Source organism: Balaenoptera musculus, chromosome 2 (assembly GCF_009873245.2).
Source record: "Balaenoptera musculus isolate JJ_BM4_2016_0621 chromosome 2, mBalMus1.pri.v3, whole genome shotgun sequence".
Lineage (NCBI taxonomy): Eukaryota > Metazoa > Chordata > Mammalia > Artiodactyla > Balaenopteridae > Balaenoptera > Balaenoptera musculus.
The window spans coordinates 174,052,270-174,074,053 of record NC_045786.1 but is presented as its reverse complement, the minus strand read 5'-3'; the positions used below and the strand labels follow the sequence as shown (position 1 = coordinate 174,074,053).

The 21,784-nt window shown below is 44.2% G+C and overlaps 2 protein-coding genes across 11 annotated transcripts in view; one reads left to right on the top strand and one right to left on the bottom strand.

Moving 5' to 3' along the window:
* The window catches only part of LOC118889969 (cytochrome c oxidase assembly factor 8), a 31,977-nt gene extending 15,998 nt beyond the window's left edge, over window positions 1-15,979 (bottom strand). For 5 of the 7 annotated variants that reach the window (XR_005018640.1, XM_036842124.1, XM_036842121.1 and 2 more), the window contains exon 1: window positions 15,753-15,979. Coding sequence is in view for 6 of the 7 variants with exons in the window: in XM_036842124.1 (XP_036698019.1) it covers window positions 15,753-15,872 (120 nt within the window). In the remaining variant the exon portion in view is untranslated. The remainder of the gene's footprint in view (window positions 1-15,752) is intronic. The other 2 variants (XM_036842120.1, XM_036842122.1) reach the window with 1 other exon arrangement.
* A 139-nt stretch (window positions 15,980-16,118) lies between these two features.
* Window positions 16,119-21,497, top strand: BAG5 (BAG cochaperone 5). Of its 4 annotated transcripts, none has more exons than XM_036842115.1 (2): window positions 16,119-16,245; window positions 17,741-21,497. In XM_036842115.1, exon 2 carries the CDS (start codon window positions 17,769-17,771, stop codon window positions 19,110-19,112), a length of 1,344 nt encoding a protein of 447 aa, XP_036698010.1. In that variant the 5' UTR covers window positions 16,119-16,245; window positions 17,741-17,768; the 3' UTR covers window positions 19,113-21,497. The 4 variants fall into 4 exon arrangements, with proteins under 4 accessions (XP_036698010.1, XP_036698011.1, XP_036698014.1 ...); XM_036842116.1 differs by lacking the exon at window positions 16,119-16,245 and adding an exon at window positions 16,548-16,755; XM_036842119.1 differs by lacking the exon at window positions 16,119-16,245 and adding an exon at window positions 16,790-17,413.
* Window positions 21,498-21,784: the final 287 nt, after the last annotated feature.

Sequence of the window (21,784 nt, the reverse complement as noted above, 5' to 3'; positions counted from 1 at the left end):
CCATCTTCTGGTCCCTGGACTCAATCCTGGGCAATCAGAGTAAAGAACCAAGCGTAGACTGAGAGAGGAAACCAAGTCACTCTTTAGGAAACACAGTCAGTTAGCTTTCGCTTTGACGGCTGCCACTAAGCACCACCAACCTACACCAAGCATCCCAAGAACTTGGCATTAACCGAAGGAGACTGCTAAATGCAGCACTGCCCGTCCGCCCTCTCCTTGTCTTGGATGCTACGACCTTCCTAAATCTTCTGAATTCCCAGGCAGTCTAAAAATAGGAAGAATTTAAAACATGACAAGGATAGCAGTGGGTTTGGTCGGGAAGTGGGTTACAAAGCTTGGCATGGCCACCTAGCGTGGATTGTTCAGACCACAGAGAACCCCTGAGGAGGTTACATCAGCTCTGCCATCACCGCTCAGAGTTCAGCAGGTCAAGTTATATTACAAAATATGCAGGGACATCCACTCATGCAAAAAGCTTTTCCTTACATCTGAGAACACAGAGTTACTGAGTTATAACACATTATAGCTCTGCCTTTAGGACAACACTGGCATTTATAATATTCTATTAAAAATCTGTGGCATGTTCAGCTCAGCATTAGAATGCTTACTATTTTGGGACTTCCCTGGTGGTCCAGTGGTTAAGACTCCACGCTCCCAATGCAGGGGGCCTGGGTTCAATCCCAGGTTCAATCCCTGGAACTAAGATTCCACATACCCCAACTAAGCGCCACAACCAGAGGAGCCCGAGGGCCGCAACAAAGACCCAGCACAGCCAAAATAAATAAATAAATAAATAAATAAAAATTTTAAAAAAAGAATGCTTACTATTTAGAAAATTATTTTGAGTCTAGAATAAGTGAATGAGCAGGAAATGCTGAAAAGTACATATGATTCCCTCAGACTCTCAAAACATTTCTAGAAAAGTATCTTTTAAAAAAAATTTCAAAATTTTAAGGACCCTTGACAGATTAGGTAAAAGAATACAGCATTTGAATGGGGGAAAAAAAAGATTGATAGAGGACTTCCCTGGTGGCGCAGTGGTTAAGAATCGGCCTGCCAAAGCAGGGGACACAGGTTCGACCCTGTTCCGGGAAGATCCCACATGCCGCGGAGCAACTAAGCCCGTGAGCCACAACTACTGAGCCTGGGCTCTAGAGCCCACGTGCCACAACTACTGAGCCCGTGCTCTAGAGCCTGTGAGCCACAACTACTGAGCCCGCGAGCCACAACTACTGAAGCCTGCACGCCTAGAGCCCGTGCTCCGCAACAAGAGAAGCCACCGAAATGAGAAGCCCGCGCACCACAACAAAGAGTAGCCCCCACTCGCTGCAACTAGAGAAAGCCCGCGTGCAGCAACAAAGACCCAATGCAGCCAAAAATCAAAAAAAAAAAAAAAAAGAAGTAGGGTGAACAAGACCTACTGACCTCACCTGTTTGTCAAGGACACAAATGATTGTTTTTGTAATTAATTAATTAATTAATTAATTTATTTTTGGCTGCGTTGGGTCTCCGTTGCTGCACGCGGGCTTTCTCTAGTTGTGGTGAGCGGGGGCTACTGCGCCACCAGGGAAGTCCACAAATGATTTCTTTGATGAAATGGATAACGGCTTTCAAATACTGGAAGAACATTTTCTCAATTTGGTTTATTCACAATATGATGTCAACCAACAAGATACACTACTTCTTTTTTTTTTTACTATTTATTTATTTATTTGGCTGTGCCAGGTCTTAGTTGCGGCACACGGGATCTAGTTTCCTGACCAGGGATCGAACCCAGGCCCCTGCATTGGGAGCATGGAGTCTTAACCACTTGACCATCAGGGAAGTCCCAAGATATACTTCTTAATTTAATCCACATTACAGTTGACCCTCAAACAATGCAGGGGTCAGGAGTGCCGACCCTCCCTACAGTCAAAAATCTGCATACAACTTTACAGTCGGCCCTCCATATCAGAGGTGCCACATCTGCAGATGGAACCAACCTGAGAGTGTATAGTACTACAGAAAAAAATCTGAGCATAAGTGGATCTGCAAAGTTCAAATACGCATTGTTCAAGGGTCAAGTGTACTAACTAACATTTTATCCTTCACTTTCCTAAGTCTGGACAATCAACAAAACAGTAAGTCAAGCCCTGATCTGGAGAATTTGCCAGTTTCCATAGTGCAATGACTTCCACCATGGACAACTTCAAGCTAGCAATGTGATGTTACTGAACGAGGAACTGGGAAGAGATGTGCAGAAATGCCATTATATGTTACTTCTGCCACATAGGTATGGTAGAAATAGATGCAAATAACCTCAGAAGCAGAGATAATTATAATCCAACTTTTAGTAAGGGAGGCAAACTCTCCGTCTCCTCTCTGAGAGTCTCTAAACGGGCCTGAGAGTCAAACTAACATAAAACAGATTAACAGAAGAAAACCACATAGATTTTTTTATGTACACGTGGGAGCACCCATAGGAAACTGAAGACCCCAAAACGCAGACAGGCCCAACTGCCTACATACCAGGCTGAACAAAACGTAGCCGCTGTGGAAGAGGGACTAAAGTCTATGGGGAGACTAAAGGAAGGTGAGAGTTACTTTACCAAGGTCCGTTTGCACAGATCTCTTTCACTCTCTGGTGATAAGAACACAGTTTTGCTCCTGATTTAGGAAGGGCAGCTTTCACATGAGAGGTTTATCTCCTGCCTAAAGGAAGACAAGGGGGAGGTCACAGTGCCCTTCTTGCACCTGCTGTCTTTCAAGTGCTTTTGGCTCAAAATAATCTTTATGCCAAAGTGGCCTATTTCGGGGTGGCTTATTTTGTTACCCTTTAGTACTATTTATTTATTTATTTTTATTATTTTTAAAAATATTTATTTGGTTGTGCTGGCTCTTAGTTGCAGCGTGAGAGATCTGGTTCCCTGACCAGGGATCGAAGCCGGGCCCCCTGCATGGGGAGCGCGTTGCCTTAGCCACTGGACCACCAGGGAAGTCCCCAGCACAGTTTAACTAGATATGGCAATCACCGATAACTCGCAGCAGCATGTTGAGAAGTTCTGAGGGAGCCGGACGCCACCACCGCCAAGAGTGTTCCTTACGTAACTGCTAATTCTTGATGAGTTCCTAGGCTTTCCAGGAAACTCTCAAAGGCTGTATAGTCAGAGAAGCAGAGCACGTTGAGTGGCTGAGTGTTCCGGAGTACGACTCACATGTGGTGGAAGAACGGGGAGGCACTGTCGCAGGTGGACACGTCAGAGCTGCAGGGGAAGTGGAAAGCCAGGCTGACCGGCTGCTGGAGAGGGACTGGGGGAAGCGGGGAGAAGCCTAGGCGTAGCTGTCACCTCTGCGTGGCCAGTTCACACTCCACACCGGACTACTACACCCTACTGACTAGTTCAGCATGGCTATTTCGTTTCTTCTTGCAGATTCAAACATCTTTATCTCTGACCATTTTTACTTTTGTCTGGTTCTTCTAAAGAGTGTCTCTCTTGGTGTCACTGGGAAGCAAAGTTGAGCCGTAAGAGGCACAGCCAGAGTGGAAAGTTCTAAATGAAGGGCCAGCAAGTCCCCAAGAAGGGACTGAACTCATCCTTCGTGTGTGACAGTGATAGGGCCCCACTAGCAGAAAGGCATCCTGATCTGCTACCTAAGACCTGAAACTGTGCTCCTCACCATCAGGGTTGAAATACACTGACTTGATACTAGACTGACTTAAAAATCCTTTTTAGAAAGTAAAGGCAGGACCATAACACATAGATCTTTAATGTTTTATCCATCATTCTAAGAATAATATATGGTTACCACATTTTCCCTTTCTTTTAAAAAAGTTTTTAAGAAAAAACCCTACTTTTCTGCACATATTTCTGGACTTTTCCCACACAGCCTTTGCCTCTGTGATATCCGGATATTCTTAGAAACTGACGGTGATTCACACAAAGGGATGCAGTGAGTGGACACAGAAAGGGAGCCAGCCTGGGTCCCCTGCTGTGAACTTCCGCTGCACGATGGGGTTCCTTCCCCTCCTCCAAGCTGGGGAGGCTGCGCAACACCCCTTGGAGACGTCAGCTCTGCCAGCAGCAAGGAGACAAAGGGGCAGGTTCCACCCTAACTGCACCTGTTTACCTGCTTTACTATCTTCCAGAACTGTACCCCATCTATTCTTACAGGTTCCCTATCAAGAAATGTTAAAGAAGCCACCCCAGCTGCCCACACGTAACAAAGCAAGCTCAAAGAGGAGCTGGGGTATTCAGTTACTTTCCCATACGCATCTTTTAGTTGTTGCTTATAAACTACTTTACAGTTTATATGTGAACTCTGTGAACCAACTCCTTCAATCATCCTCAGTTTTCCACTATAATCTGAGAGACTGTATCTTCAATTATGGCAGAAGTGGTCCTTCTACTCTCCCCTATAAACATATATTCTGTCTTTGTTCACCCAAGAACTGCTATTTAAAAGGGAGAAGAAGGGGCTTGGGGGAGGAAAAGAAAGAATCCCTTTGAGGTCTGAGTAATTACCATAATTTATGGTTCTTACAGCAAAAGCATGCAGTGCACAGCTTCTGAGGCCTGGAGTGGCAGGGGTGTGCGTGGAAAGGCGTGCTAGACCTAACAGTTCCGCGGAGGACCACACATGTTCTTACTGGTCACACTGAGTTTTCATTACTGGGGGGTGGGGTGGTGATGAACCTTCCAGTTTTTTCTCTTTAACTGTAAACTGTCAGGCTGGGCAGCCCCACACCAGGCCTCTCCTTGTTCAGCTCTGCAGGCCCAGCCTGGCTCTCCATCCCTTCTGCCTTTCAGCAGGCTCCAGAGCTTTGCCAGCACACTCCCACCCTGGGGCCTGTCCTTCTAGAAGCCAGGATTTGGAGTGGGAGACCTTTTTCTCCAGCGCCTTCCTTCCCAGAAGTGCCTGTACACAACACAAAGCTCCTCTCTGAGTTGAAGTTTCACTGCCAGCCACTGGGGAAACCAACGGGCAACAATGAAAGGAACAAACGTTGGCCAGATTCAGTGTTCTCGGCGTGTTTCCTGGTCTAGAGTCCTAACCCTCCTGGGATGGGAACTGAAAGCCTTTCCCTTCTGGAGGGTTGGAGCCCCCAGCCTCTCATTCTAGACGGATGCTAGACAAATCAGCACACCAAATTCAGCAGTACACAAAAGGGCCATTGCATCAGGACCAAGCTGGGTTTATACTGGGAGCGCAAGGTTGGTTTAACATCAGAAAATCAATAACCAGTGAAGTAGCCTTCTCAAAAATAAAAAAGTCAAATCCACATGAAGTCAAGGCTCTAGAGTGCAGCTGTCTGTTTACAGGAAACACACAGGTCAGAGGAACATGTTAAATTACACCATGGGAATGCAATCAGCAAAATCCAGACTGTGTGAAACTCTAAAGGATACACTCCCCTCAGCAGCCCCAGATAAATTGCTTTAAAAAAAGGAAGGGGACCAGAATCACAACTAACTGCTGAACAATCATCAACAGGGAGACACTGGAATTCACCAAAAAAGATAGCCCACATCCAAAGACAAAGGGGAAGCCACAATGAGATGCTAGGAGGGGTGCAATCACAATAAAATCAAATCCCGTAAGTGCTGGGTGGGTGACTCACAAACTGGAGAACACTTATACCACAGAAGTCCACCCACTGGAGTGAAGGTTCTGAGCCCCACGTCAGGCTTCCCAACCTGGGGGTCTGGCAACAGGAGGAGGAATTCCCAGAGAATCAGACTTTCAAGGCTAGCGGGATTTGATTGCAGGACTTCGACAGGACTGGGGGAAACAGAGACTCCACTCTCGGAGGGCACACACAAAGCAGTGTGCGCATCAGGACCCAGGGGAAGGAGCAGTGACCCCAGGGGAGACTGAACCAGACCTACTTGCTGGTGTTGGTGGGGTCTCCTGCGGAGTCGGGGGTGGGTGGCTGTGGCTCACCGTGGGGACAAGGACACTGGCAGCAGAAGTTCTGGGAAGTACTCCCTGGTGTGAGCCCTCCCAGAGTCTGCCATTAGCCTCACCAAAGAGCCTGTAGCCTCCAGTGCTGGGTCGCCTCAGGCCAAACAACCAACAGGGAGGGAGCCCAGACCTACCCATCAGCAAACAAGCGGATTAAAGTTTTACTGAGCTCTGCCCACCAGAGCAACAGCCAGCTCTACCCACCACCAGTCCCTCCCATCAGGAAGCTTGCACAAGCCTCTTAGATAGCCTCATCCACCAGAGGGCAGACAGCAGAAGCAAGAAAAACTACAATTCTGCAGCCTGTGGAAGGAAAACCACATTCACAGAAAGACAGACAAAATGAAAAGGCAGTGGACTTTGTACCAAATGAAGGAACAAGATAAAACCCCAGAAAAAACAACTAAACAAAGTGGAGATAGGCAACCTTCCAAAAAGAATTCAGAATAATGATCATGAAGATGATCCAGGACCTCAGAAAAAGAATGGAGGTAAAGATCGAGAAGATGCAAGAAGCGTTTAACAAAGACCTAGAAGAATTAAAGAACAAACAGCTAGAAGAATTAACAAACAGAGATAAACAATACAATAACTGAAGTGAAAAATACACTAGAAAGAATCAATAGCAGAATAACTGAGGCAGAAGAACGGATAAGTGACCTGGAAGACAGAATGGTGGAATTCACTGCTGTGGAACAGAATAAAGAAAAAAGAATGAAAAGAAATGAAGACAGCCTAAGAGACCATTGGGACAACATTAAACACAACAACATTTGCATTACAGGGGTCCCAGAAGGAGAAGAGACAGAGAAAGGACCTGAGAAAATATTTGAAGAGATTATAGTTGAAAACTTCCCTAACATGGGAAAGGAAATAGCCAGCCAAGTCCAGGAAGTGCAGAGAGTCCCAGGCAGGATAAGCCCAAGGAGAAACACGCCGACATACAGAATAATCAAATTGACAAAAATTAAAGACAAAGAAAAATTACTGAAAGCAACGAAGGAAAAACGACAAATAACATACAAGGGAACTCCCATAAGGTTAACAGCTGATTTCTCAGCAGAAACTCTACAAGCCAGAAGGGAGTGGCATGATATATTTAAAGTGATGAAAGGGAAGAACCTACAACCAAGATTACTCTACCTGGCAAGGATTTCATTCAGATTTGACGGAGAAATCAAAAGCTTTACAGACAAGCAAAAGCTAAGAGAATTCAGCACCACCAAACCAGCTCTACAACAAATGCTAAAGGAACTTCTCTAAGTGGGAAACACAAGAGAAGAAAAGGACCTACAAAAACAAACCCATAACAATTAAGAAAATGATAATAGGAACATACATATGGATAATTACCTTAAACGTGAATGGATTAAATGCTCCAACCAAAAGACACAGGCTCGCTGAATGGATACAAAAACAAGACCCATATATATGCTGTCTACAAGAGACACACTTCAGACCTAGGGACACATACAGACTGAAAGTGAGGGGATGGGAAAAGATATTCCATGCAAATGGAAATCAAAAGATAACTGGAGTAGCTACACTCATATCAGATAAAATAGACTTTAAAATAAAGAATGTTACAAGAGACAAGGAAGGACACTACATAATGATCAAGGGATCAATCCAAGAAGAAGATATAACAATTATAAATATATATGCACCCAACATAGGAGCACCTCAATACATAAGGCAACTGCTAACAGCTACAAAAGAGGAAATCGACAGTAACACAATAATAGTGGGGGACTTTAACACCTCACTTACACCAATGGACAGATCACCCAGACAGAAAATTAATAAGGAAACACAAGCTTTAAATGACACAACAGACCAGAGAGATTTAATTGATATTTATAGGACATTCCATCCAAAAACAGATTACACTTTCTTCTCAAGTGCACATGGAACATTCTCCAGGATAGATCACATTTTGGGTCACAAATCAAGCCTCGGTAAATTTAAGAAAATTGAAATCATACCAAGCATCTTTTCCGACCACAATGCTATGAGATTAGAAATCAATTACAGGGAAAAAAACGTAAAAAACACAAACACACGGAGGCTAAACAATACGTTACTAAATAACCAAGAGATCACTGAAGAAATCAAAGAGAAAATAAAAAAATACCTAGAGACAAATTACAAGGAAAACACGACGATCCAAAACCTATGGGATGCAGCAAAAGCAGTTCTAAGAGGGAAGTTTACAGCAATATAACCCTACCTCAAAAAACAAGAAAAATCTCAAATAAACAATCTAACCTTACACCTAACGGAACTAGAGAAAGAAGAACAAACCAAACCCAAAGTTAGTAGAAGGAAAGAAATCATAGAGATCAGAGCAAAAATATATGAAATAGAAACAAAACAGTAGCAAAGATCAATAAAACTAAAAGATGGTTCTTTGCGAAGATAAACAAAATTGATAAATCTTTAGCCAGACTCATCAAGAAAAAGAGGGAGAGGACTCAAATCAATAAAATTAGGAATGAAAAAGAAGTTAGGGCTTCCCTGGTGGCACAGTGATTCAGAATCTGCCTGCCAATGCAGGGGACACGGGTTTGAGCCCTGGTCCGGGAAGATCCCACATGCTGCGGAGCAACTAAGCCCGTGTGCCAAAACTACTGAGCCTGCACTCTAGAGCCCATGAGCCACAACTACTAAAGCCTGCACGCCTAGAGCCCGTGCTCCGCAGCAAGAGCAGCCACCACAATGAGAAGCCTGCACACCGCAACAGAGTAGCCCCCGCTCACCACAACTAGACAAAGTCCGCGCGCAGTAACAAAGACCCAACATAGCCAAAAAAAAAAAAAAAAGGAGAAGTTACAACGGACACCGCAGAAATACAAAGCATCATAAGAGACTACTACAAGCAACTCTATGCCAATAAAATGGACAACCTGGAAGAAATGGACAAATTCTTAGAAAGGTATAATCTTCCAAGACTAAACCAGGAAGAAATAGAAAATATAAACAGACCAATCACAAGTAATGAAATTGAACTGTGATTAAAAATCTTCCAACAAACAAAAATCCAGGACCAGATGGCTTCACAGGTGAATTCTATCAAACATTTAGAGAAGAGATAACACCTATCCTTCTCAAACTCTTCCAAAAAATTGCAGAGGAAGGAACACTCCCGAACTCATTCTATGAGGCCACCATCACCCTGATACCAAAACCAGACAAAGATACTACAAAAAAAGAAAATTACAGACCAATATCACTGATGAATATAGATGCAAAAATCCTCAACAAAATACTAGCAAACAGAATCCAACAACACATTAAAAGGATCATACACCACGATCAAGTGGGATTTATCCCAGGGGTGCAAGGATTCCTCAATATACACAAATCAATCAATGTGGTACACCATATTAACAAATTGAAGAAAAAAAACATATGATCATCTCAATAGATGCAGAAAAAGCTTTTGACAAAATTCAACACCCATTTATGATAAAAACTCTCCAGAAAGTGGGCATAGAGGGAACCTACCTCAACATAATAAAGGCCATATACGACAAACCCACAGCAAACGTCATTCTCAATGGTGAAAAACTGAAAGCATTTCCTCTAAGATCAGGAACAAGACAAGGATGTCCACTCTCGCCACTCTTATTCAACATAGTTTTGGAAGTCCTAGCCACGGCAATCAGAGAAGAAAAAGAAATAAAAGGAATACAAATTGGAAAAGAAGAAGTACAACTGTCACTGTTTGCAGATGACATGATACTATACATAGAGAATCCTAAAGATGTCACCAGAAAACTACTAGAGCTAATCAATGAATTTGGTAAAGTTGCAGGATACAAAATTAATGCACAGAAATCTCTTGCATTCCTATACACTAACAATAAAAGATCAGAAAGAGAAATTAAGGAAATAATCCCATTCACCATTGCAACAAAAAGAATAAAATACCTAGGAATAAACCTACCTAAGGAGGTAAAAGACCTGTACTCAGAAAACTATAAGACACTGATGAAAGAAATCAAAGATGACACAAAGAGATGGAGAGATATACCATGTTCTTGGATTGGAAGAATCAATATTGTGAAAATGACTATACTACCCAAAGCAATCTACAGATTCAATGCAATCCCTATCAAATTACCAATGGCATTTTTTACAGAACTAGAACAAAAAAATCTTAAAATTTGTGTGGAGACACAAAAGACCCTGAATAGTCAAAGCAGTCTTGAGGGAAAAAAACGGAGCTGGAGGAATCAGACTCCCTGACTTCAGACTATACTACAAAGCTACAGCAATGAAGACAATATGGTACTGGCACAAAAACAGAAATATAGATAAATGGAACAGGATAGAAAGCCCAGAGATAAACCCACGCACCTATAGTCAACTAATCTATGACAAAGGAGGCAAGGATATACAATGGGGAAAAGACAGTCTCTTCAATAAGTGGTGCTGGGAAAACTGCACAGCTACATGTAGAAGAATGAAATTAGAACACTCCCTAACACCATACACAAAAATAAACTCAAAATGGATTACAGACCTAAATGTAAGACCAGACACTATAAAACTCTTAGAGGAAAACATAGGAAGGATACTCTTTGACATAAATCACAGCAAGATCTTTTTTGATCCACCTCCTAGAGTAATGGAAATAAAAACAAAAATAAACAAATGGGACCTAATGAAACTTAAAAGCTTTTGCAAAGCAAAGGAAACTACAAAAAAGATGAAAAGACAACCCTCAGAATGGGAGAAAATATTTGCAAACGAATCAATGAACAAAGGATTAATCTCCAAAATATATAAACAGCTCATGCAGCTCAATATTAAAAAAACAAACAAGCCAAACCAAAAATGGGCAGAAGACCTAAATAGACATTTCTCCAAAGAAGACAATACAGATGGCCAAGAAGCACATGAAAAGTTGCTCAAAGTCACTAATTATTAGAGAAATGCAAATCAAAACTACAATGAGGTATCACCTCACATCAGTTAGAATGGGCATCATCAGAAAATCTACAAACAACAAATGCTGGAGAGGGTGTGGAGAAAAGGGAACCCTCTTGCCCTGTTGGTAGGAATGTAAATTGATACAGCCACTATGGAGAACAGTATGGAGGGTCCTTAAAAAACTAAAAATAGAATTACCATATGACCCAGCAATCCCACTACTGGGCATATACCCAGAGAAAACCATAATTCAAAAAGACACATGCACCCCAGTGTTCATTGCAGCACTATTTACAATAGCCAGGACATGGAAGCAACCTAAATGCCCATCGACAGACGAATGGATAAAGATGTGGTACATATATTCAATGGAATATTACTCAGCCATAAAAAGGAACAAAACTGGGTCATTTGTAGAGACGTGGTTGGATCTAGAGACTGTCATACAAAGTAAGTCAGAAAGAGAAAAACAAATATCATATATTAACGCATATATGTGGAACCTAGAAAAATGGTACAGATTAACCGGTTTGCAGGGCAGAAATAGATACACAGATGTAGAGAACAAACGTATGGACACCAAGGGGGGAAAGTGGGGGGGTGGTGGTGGGATGAATTGGGAGATTGGGATTGACATATATACACTAATATGTATAAAACAGATAACTAATAAGAACCTGCTGTATAAAAAATAAATAAAATACAAAAATTCAAAAATTCAAAAAAAAAAAGGAAGGGGATAGAGGCAAACCCTATAGGTTGAAAGAAAACTAAAAGAATATTAATCAGTTGCAATGTGTAGACCTTATTTGGATGCTGATACAAGCAAATTGTAAAAGAAAACATTTATGACATTTCTAAGACAACTGAAGAAATTTGAACATTGGAAATTTGCTGGGATTAAGGAATCATAATATTTTTAGGTGTGACGATGGTATTATGTTTTATATATACATATATACACACACAGGTATATGTATATATATTTAAGTCTGTATCTTTTAAAGATACATACTGAAATACTTACAAATGAAATATGATGTCTGCTATTTGGCATAAAATTATCTGGGAAGGGGGACTGGATTGGGGTAAGGATGAAATAAACAGCCATGAGTGGATAACTGTAGAAGCAGGGTACTGGATACACAGCAATTCTTTATATTCTTCTATCCTTGTACATGTTTTAAATTTCCCATAAGTAACAAAAAAAGAAAATCAATAAATCAAAGTAATTCTCCACATTAACAGAACAAGGGGAAATCATGTAATTGTTTCAATAGGTGAAGAAAAAGCATTTGGTAGCGTTAGAACACTGGACTGAGAGTGGGAAAACATTGATTTCAATCCTGACTCTGCTGTGTGATAGCAGGCAAGTCACTTTACATCTCTGGGTCCCAATTTCCTCACCTTTATGATAATAGAGTTAAATTGCATGGTTTTTAAAGTCCTCCCACCCCAGCTTTGTTTTCCAACTATTTATTGAAAGCCTTTTAAATACTAGAAATATCCATGTTAACCTTAAAATTCAATGACTAGCTCTCTCACCAGTTTCTCATTTATCCTGAGTTTCAATTTCTTCCTATGAGGTTTATTCCAAATCTAAACTTGGGGATTTTGGAGATCATTCTCCTTAATGAAAATGTAAGCAAAACGTGACACCAGTAGTTCCATTATCTGTTATCTGCGAATACTACCTCTTTATGCTGAGGGCCTGTTTCTCTGTTTTGTTCATCTAGAAATTACTAGAAGAAAATTTTTTTAATTCATTATCCTTTGGATAAAGGAACTATAACATGTATATTCCTTATGTGCAAGCATTATGATCTTGAAATTGTTTAATCTTACTGTAAAAGTAAGTAATTATTGAAAAGTAATTATTCAATCTCATCTGTAAAATGGGGATGATAAAAGCACCTTCTGGACAGAATTTTAGGCTTAAATAAGTTAAAATATGTAAAGTTTTCAGAACAGTGCATGCAAGTGCTTCATAAATGTTTACTATCAGTATAAACGTGAATGGAATTCAGGACTATAAGCAAATATTAATGCATATAATATAACCGTGGTTCCCTAACTTGTGAACTTATTGGACTTGCCCTTAAGAATCCTGATGTTTGGGGCTTCCCTGGTGGCACAGTGGTTAAGAACCTGCCTGCCAACGCAGGGGACACAGGTTGGAGCCCTGGTCCGGGAAGATCTCACATGCCACGGAGCAACTAAGCCCGTGAGCCACAACTACTGAGCCTGCGCTCCAGAGCCCGCGAGCCCCAGCTACTGAAGCCCGCGCGCCTACAGCCTGTGCTCTGCAACAAGAGAAGCCACCGCAATGAGAAGCCCGCGCACTGCAACCAAGAGTAGCCCCCGCTCGCCGCAACTAGAGAAAGCCCGCGCACAGCAATGAAGACCCAATGTAGCCAAAAATAAAAAAATTAAAAAAAAAAAAAAAGAATCCTGATGTTTGGACTTCCCTGGTGGCACAGTGGTTAAGAATCCGCCTGCCAATGCAGGGGTCACGGGTTCGAGCCCTGGTCTGGGAAGATCCCACATGCTGCGGAACAACTAAGTCTGTGTGCCACAACTACTGAGCCCGTGTGCCACAATTACTGAAGCCCGCAGTCCTAGAGCCCGTGCTCCACAATAAGAGAAGCCACCACAATGAGAAGCCCGCGCACCGCAACGAAGAGTAGCCCCCGCTCGCTGCAACTAGAGAAAGCCCACGCGCAGCAACAAAGACCCAACACAGCCAGAAATAAATAAATAATTAAAAACAAAAACAAAAACAAAACAGTAGCCAGGGAATTCCCTGGCCGTCCAGTGGTTAGGACTCTGCGCTTTCACTGCTGAGGGCCCAGGTTTAATCCCTGGTCAAGGAACTAATATCCCGCAAGCTGTACAGCACGGCCAAAAAATAAATAAATAATAATAAACTGGTAGCCAGAGATTAGAGAGGGAAATAAATTGTGTAGGTCCTAAAAGCAGGTCTCCTTAACGCAAGTGAAGAACAAAGAATGAGAAAATACATAGGGTGAACTAGAAATACAGGATTAAAATATATCTCTTTAAATAAAGAAAACAAAAGGTTTAGGACCTGTGACTTTTAAGAAGACCTTAAAGAATATTTAAAATCACAGCCTGAAAGACAACAATCTCTCTCTGCTGCAGGAATTGAATTACCTGGAGAACCGGCTGTGTGCTCAGGAAGCACACAAAGATGGGGCCAAACACATAGGAAACACAAATTGCCCTGAGGAAAGAACTGTTCTTTCACGTCCCATCCAAAACCTAGCGTAATGGGGAACACATTCTAAAAAACAACAACAGCAGCACAAGTCGTAAGGCTAGAACGGGGAAGGTCTGACTCATGGGTCAGCTGCTCCACTTTCAGCCTCATCAGAGTCATTGCCTTCACAGGTGTAGGCAGTCCAACAGCTACGCAGCACCGGCTTCCTTGTCACTTGGACTGCAAAAGGCAGAGAGGTCTCATCTCGAGGATCAGACCCACAGTAAGACTTACTTTAACAAAAGGCTGTATGTCAACAGAGAAAGCCCTGTGTGGGTGCTGTTCTTTTTTCCAGCACTTGTTCACAAAAGAAGTTGGGCTAAGTCCTCACCCTGGGGGCAGTTGTTGGCTGATGTTGTTTGCCCTCCCAGAGCATTTTCAGATACCTGTTGAGTATCTTTCTGCCCAAACACTGAGATGCTGGTGGGTTTCTATGTTCTAGGAATAGAAGTCAGGGCTGTGGCCACTGTATGAGGGAACTGAGCCAGAGGCTTGGGGTCTAGGTGCCCAGTTGCCCTGGTAACTCCCTGTTTAAACTGTAAACCAGACAGAACTTCAAAGCTGCATTTATAAAAGCATGCTAATAGCAACAGACCAAAATAAATGAAAATTTACAGGCAGGCACGTTTTGGAATTCTTAATAGGCTCTTTTTATCCTTCTTTAATTATCGTTTAAAGGATGCTTGCCAGCCTCGCTCCTTAGCCTGTTGGCAAATGAAACGTTAGTTTTTGTATGCTTTTTTTTTCGGGGGGGGGGGGGCGGGCTGCACCGCGCGGCATGCGAAACTTCCCCGACCAGGGATAGAACTCGCATCCTCTGCAGTGGAAGCGCGGAGTCTTACTCACTGGACCGCCAGGGAGGTCCAGTATTCTTAGGCTTCGTTTAAATATTCTATCTGCAGCCTATTCCACACCGTTAGTCCATATTTTCATGTGACAGTTGGAATGAAGGCCTACGGCTCCCTCAAACAAAACATCCTTCCCCAAAGCAGTGCAATTTATAAAAACTGCTCGCCCCTTTGCTGCTAAAGATATTCATCTTTGTGCATCTTTGGTCAGTAAAATGCATATATGCACACACAGTTTCCAAACCAGAAAAAGCGTTCAACGTGAAGTCCTACAAAATATGACGACAGTTTGTCATCACTTGACGAAAAGCACTAATAATTTGAACGAAGCCAAGCGCGCGCGAAAACACACACACACACACACACACACACGCTGTGCTTATCAACAGCTCTTAAATGTAAAGACTAATTATCCTCGACAAGAAATAAGGTACGTATAAACTTCCTAGCTGACTCTGCTCTACTTAACAGAAGTTTTGTCAACAGCCCCGGGGTGGCGGCGACGCAGGACACTTGGCGACTCCGGGGCCTCCCCACTCTCCACCCGCCCGTCCCCCCACGCCGCGTACGCTGCTCCGCGCCAGGCCCGGGCCAGCTCGGGGACCCTGCTCCCGGGTAGCTCAGCCGAGGCCGCCAGTGCGGCAACGCAGGTGAGCGCCCACGTGTGTCCCTGAGGGGCGCGGCTCGGGTCTGTCGCCCCTCGCGGTCACTCCCGGCCCAACCTCTCCGGGAACCACACTCACCCGGCTCGGCGCGGCATCCCTGCGCTCACCGCCGCGCTCGGGGGCGAGCTGGCAGCCGCCGCTGGAGAAGGCGCGGCAGAGACGAAGCAGGGCCCTCCTCGGGGGTCGCAAGGCCGCCATGGCTGCCGTCCGGCGGCCCCCGCGACGCACAGCGGAGTCGCGACGGCGCGAGGGGCTGCCTTACGGCACGGTCGCAAAGCCCGCGGGAGGGGACGACTCGGCCGACCGTGAGCTTGCCCGGCATGTGACAGGCTGCGTGGGCGGCCGAACGGCGAGAGCGCGCCCGGGTGGCAGCTCCTCGGGCGCGGGCATTCCAGGGGACTGCGCTAGGCGGCTAGCGGCGGGCTCAGCAAGGGTCGAGGTGCAGCGCGGACGCCGGAGGACTGTTTCCCAGGGCGGGGAGTGTTCGGCCCGGGGGCGGGGCTGCCGGGCCCGGCGACGGCAAGACTGCGGGGCGTTGGTGGCAAAGCGTGCGATGGCGCGGGCGGCGCAGGTGAGCGAGGGCGGAGGCCTCCGCGGGGCGGGTGGGGGCGCGCGGCCTCACCTCGGCGCGGGCTGCCAGCGGAAGACCCCTGTCCCGGGGCGCCGCCCCGCTCCGGCCGGGCCGGAGTTGGCGCCACCCCCGCCCCGGGTCAGACGCGGCCGGGCCTGGTTTCGGAGCCGGGCTCCCCGCAGCCGGCCGGGCCCGAGTTTCCTCCCTTCTCGCCGGCTCCTCTGCCCGGCCGAGCACGGCCGTCCCCTCCCCCCACGGGCCATTGTGAGGTCAGGCCGGCGGGCGCGTCGTGGGGCCCGGGCGAGACGCCCGGAGCGGCCGCTGCGGCCAGTAGCTGTCGCTGCCACCGCCGGCCCCTTCACCGGCTGCCCAGTTCAGACCTAGCCGGGAGGGGGAGAGAGATGCAGCTTGGGGCGCAGCTCCGGTGCCGCACCCCGTAAAGGGCCGATCTTCTATCTGGCCACTTCACCCACGGGAAGGCAAGACCAAACCAGCTTAGACCGCTGCTGGGTAAAGTGCTGGGAGGGCTGGGCGAGAGGGGAGGAAACAGTCGAGGCAGCCTGCTCTTCTGGGCTTCCAGAGGCGTGTTCTGGGCTCGGCTACCCACAGGGGATTAGTTTTGGTTGAGCATCCATCCCCCTCCCGTGAAAGAGCGTAAAAAAAAAAAAAATGCGTTAAACCCTTCTGGACCCTTAACGGGAGGCTGGTGAATGAATTAGTCATAATTGTCTCATTCTCGTGGGGTGTGTTTTGGAGGAGGAGAGGAGCACGATAGGACCTAGGGGGTACTAGGCCTCCGAAGCCCAAGGTGGTGCCTTTAACGTAACCCAGTCGCCTTCCCTGTGGAATTTTATCCCTGTGCAGGGAGGATTTGTGAGGTATGAAAAGGGTGGGGCGAGAAACAGGGTATTTTTACACAAGTGCTTAAAGGGTGGAGAGGAAGTAGAAGTGGGGACTTTTGGGAGTGTCTGCCAACCCCTGGTGTTGGTTTCAGTGGCTCAGCTCCTTTTGTTTAGTTCCTTTTCCTGAAACTAGGCATAGCACTTTGGTCTGGTCGGGGTGCTTCAGTGTACCCATGACGTCTGGAAGGTTAGAAGAGCTGCTGTTGTACATTCCACAGAGGTGCCCTGCTCTTGCCAAAAACCAGCTTCCAGTGTTAAGACCTAAGGTACTTGTGCTTTCTCCAAGCTGATAGTTCAACCTCATGGCATACTTATAAAGGCATATGCCGTTTTCTTTGATGACTGAGGAAACTCTGAATTTCCCAGGCCCAGAGCTCCGGCTCATATTCCCCACTGCAGTAACCCCGGTCTCAATCACTGCCATGTTTAGGTTATTTTCAGGAGAGGGAGTTGATTAGTCACTCAAGTGTGACTGTCCTTGGGATCGCAATAACAAGCCATATTTCTTAAGCATATCTTTTTAGAATGAATTAATATATGATTACCGTTCTGCAGGCTTTGTGGTGTAATAAGTTATGTTTGTCATCTTTTAGTGCTTGTGAAACTGAACACAACAAAAGTATGGAGATGGGAAACCAACATCCTTCTATTAGTAGGCTTCAGGAAATCCAAAAGGAGGTAAAAAGCATAGAACAGCAAGTAATTGGTTTCAGTGGTCTGTCAGACGACAAGAATTACAAGAAACTGGAGAGGGTTCTAACAAAACAACTTTTTGAAATAGACTCGGTAGATACTGAAGGAAAAGGAGATATTCAGCAAGCTAGGAAGAGGGCAGCACAAGAAACAGAGCATCTTCTCAAAGAGTTGGAGCAGAACGCAAACCACCCACACCGGATCGAAATACAGAACATTTTTACAGAAGCCCAGTCCCTGGTGAAAGAGAAGATTGTGCCATTGTATAGTGGAGGCAACTGCGTAACTGATGAGTTTGAAGAAGGCATCCAGGATATCATTTTGAGGCTGACACACGTTAAAACTGGAGGCAAGATCTCCTTGCGGAAAGCACGGTATCACACTTTAACCAAAATCTGTGCAGTGCAAGAGATTATCGAGGACTGCATGAAAAAGCAGCCTTCCCTGCCGCTTTCTGAGGACGCGCATCCCTCAGTTGCCAAAATTAACTCTGTGATGTGTGAAGTGAACAAGGCCAGAGGCACTCTGATTGCCCTTCTTATGGGAGTGAACAGTAATGAGACTTGCAAGCACTTGTCTTGTGTGCTCTCGGGGCTGATGGCTGACCTGGATGCTTTAGACGTGTGCGGGCACACAGAAATCAGGAATTACCGGAAGGAGGTCGTGGAAGATATCAACCAGTTATTGAGGTACTTGGATTTAGAAGAGGAAGCAGATACCACTCATGCGTTTGACCTGGGGCAGAATCATTCCATTTTAAAAATAGAAAAGGTCCTCAAGAGAATGAGAGAAATAAAAAACGAACTTCTTCAAGCACAGAATCCTTCAGAATTGTACCTGAGCTCCAAAACAGAACTGCAGGGTTTGATTGGACAGTTGGATGAGGTAAGTCTTGAAAAAAACCCCTGCATCCGGGAAGCCAGGAGAAGAGCGGTGATTGAAGTTCAGACCCTCATCACTTACGTCGACTTGAAGGAAGCCCTTGAGAAAAGAAAGCTGTTTGTTTGTGAGGAGCACCCCTCACACAAAGCGGTCTGGAACGTCCTGGGAAACTTGTCAGAGATCCAGGGGGAAGTTCTCTCATTTGATGGCAGTCGAAATGATAAGAACTACATCCGGCTGGAAGAGCTGCTCACCAAGCAGCTGCTTGCCCTGGACGCCGTTGACCCGCAGGGAGAGGAGAAGTGTAAGGCTGCCCGGAAACAGGCAGTGAAGCTTGCACAGAATATTCTCAGCTATCTCGACTTGAAATCCGATGAATGGGAGTACTAAAACGCCAGAGAGCCCATGGTTGATCATTCTTATTTTGCACTTTATATATGTGTCTGTGTATTTATAGAGAGCTTTCAGTTTGTTGAGCCTGCATGTGATTTATACATGCATACGTCAATCTCAGTATTTATGATTTAAGCAAATTATATTCAGTATCTCTGCTGCTTTTGATGTTGAAAAACAAATATTACAACATACTAACTTTTCCATTTGGATCACTATGTTGTGGTGTGGTTTTTTTTGTTTTTTTTTTTTAAATCAGAAAATGGAATAGGGGCAGCTTTTAAAACAGTTTTAATGGGTTGTTCAAGCATTAAAATGCAGATATTTCAGAATCTAGAAATAGACATAACCTTACATAATAAATACCAGGACAATTATGAGGAAGGGGGAAATTTTTGGTTAAGTAGAAGTAAGGTCCAAGCACAAACGCAGTACAATGATATGTTTTATTATGCTAAATAAAGCAGAAGGATTTTTTTCATTTATAAAACCCAATTGGTCCCACCCAATTTAATAGGGTGGGAGTTTTTTTGTTTTTTTGGATGGTGGGTTCTTTCATAAACATTTTTTGTTTGAAATACAGTGTATTTTCTCCTGTACTCTGCATTTAGAGGGGGAGTCTTATTTTTGTGTGTGACATAAGAAAATTATGAAAATGAATAGCAAAAACACCTTTGAGACTGCATTGAAGAAGGGATAAACACCAGCTAATACCTTCAAGTTGTTTTTGTTTGTAAAATCTAAACTTACAATTTCTCTTAGAAATTACTAAGGATGGGAACATTTAAATGAAGTTAATGGACCTTTTATAAAAAAAGGAGACACCCACACCCATAGTAAGATAATGAAAAGTGTAAATTACCAATTATCAGGTTATGCTAAAATAAGCAAAAATGTCTGCATGTAGCACGTAATGGGCTTCTTCTGTCGTTCAAGGCATAAGGGACAAACTTGTTAAACATTCCCAATGCTGTTTTATAGTGTATGAGAGCAGAAGCTGTCGGCAGCCCTGCAGGACCAGCTCTTTGAAGCTTGTTCAGAGGAAGCGAGCGTCAGCTCCCTGCACCTGCAGACGTTGGGCACCAACCTGCTGCATTCCTTAGCTCATGTTATTGGCACATGGATGTTTCTCTAGTGCCTGAAAGGGCCAGTAAAGTCTGTCAGTGCAGGAAATTTTTTTCTTCTGCTAAAGGGTGTACATATTTCTGTACATACTTTTTGAGGGTCCAAGTTTACCAGTTGCCTGTTAATGTGAACAGAAGAATTTCCCAGAGTTCTGAAGTGCCTTGATAACTTGCTGCCCCAGTATTATAACTAACAAACAGACTACTCTGTAGTCAGCTCTCACAAAATAATCGTATTAGAGTACATCTTTTGAGCTCTATAGTAATTTGTTATTTTCTTTCAGAGATAATAATTTGATAACTTTGGAAACAGCTAAAAATAAAATGGATAAAGGAATAGCCCTAAATACCTAAAAGATTATAAACGTGTAGCCCTAAAAAGTTTTCACTTTGTCTCAGTACTGCCCAATAATTAAAAGCCCTTGATATGTCTTTCCTACTAGAAATGTTCTAGATTCATTGGACAGTGGGGTCAAAGGGCAATCGGAGGTCTTTGGGCCGTGAGCCTTCCACCTGCACGTCCAGCGGGCTTTCAGTGCAGCTTATTGGTAGCTCATGCTGACCAAAGTCGTTTCAGGATTGCTATTCTGTATCATAATTTTAGGGTGCTCTTAAAAACTTGAGGAGTTTTTAAGTTCGAGCACTGTTGGCGTTATATCACTGGGCAATCAAGGCTGTACTCTATAACTCACTTCAGACGTCCTCACATCCTGCACCAGGCCCCACTACTTCACGTTAATTTCAGATTTGAAAGTTAAATGTTAACCTGTGCTTTCAGAGTATCCATTGTTGTTTGAAAGCAGGTCTTCCCCTAGCATTCATTTCCAGCAGTGTTTTCCATAACTCGCAGAGATGGCTCAGACTGCTAATCTGTGCACATCGGGGGTGAGTATAGGACAGTGAGCCCATCCACTGCCATGTTGGATTTCTCACGGGGATTATTCTGGTCATTGAAATAATCAAATCAGCCTTGAGTGCTGAGGAGTGACGCTCCCTGTCTTCAGTCTGTTCTAGTTCCCTGTACCTGATGATTCGGTTCCCACAATGAGCCCTAGTGATACTGGCTTTAGCTGCTACTGTCCCTCGTTGGGAGGCATGTGCGTTAATGTGGGCTGCTGCATGTATTTTGGGTTCATCACTTTGTATTGTATTTTTATGATCTTACATGAAGAGAATCTGTACTGGAAGTAACACCTACCCCCTAAAAATGTTTGGCCTTGGGTCTGCATTAAACTGTGTAATCCATGTTCACGAAAAATTGGCTGAGAATGTTTGCTTTCTTTACCTTCCATTCAGTCAGCATTGCTTTCAGGTCATTCTTTATCCAAACAGATTAATCAGCCTACTGTGAAGTAGTTATGAAAATAAACATGATGACTGTGTCTACTAAGTACAATTTAACGCTTTATTTTGCTAAACTGCCTGGGTATAATATATTTGACATAATTTAGTATATTTGAAAAGTTTAACCAGTTTTTCTCATTTGTTTTACTTGGCCAGTTTTTAATCCGGTTTTGGAGGGTCGAAGCTTAGCCTGTTCACACA

What these genes read in the sequence shown, in the direction of transcription:
- BAG5 (XM_036842115.1), top strand. Translation starts at nt 17,769, where the DNA reads ATGGAGATGGGAAACCAACATCCTTCTATTAGTAGGCTTCAGGAAATC.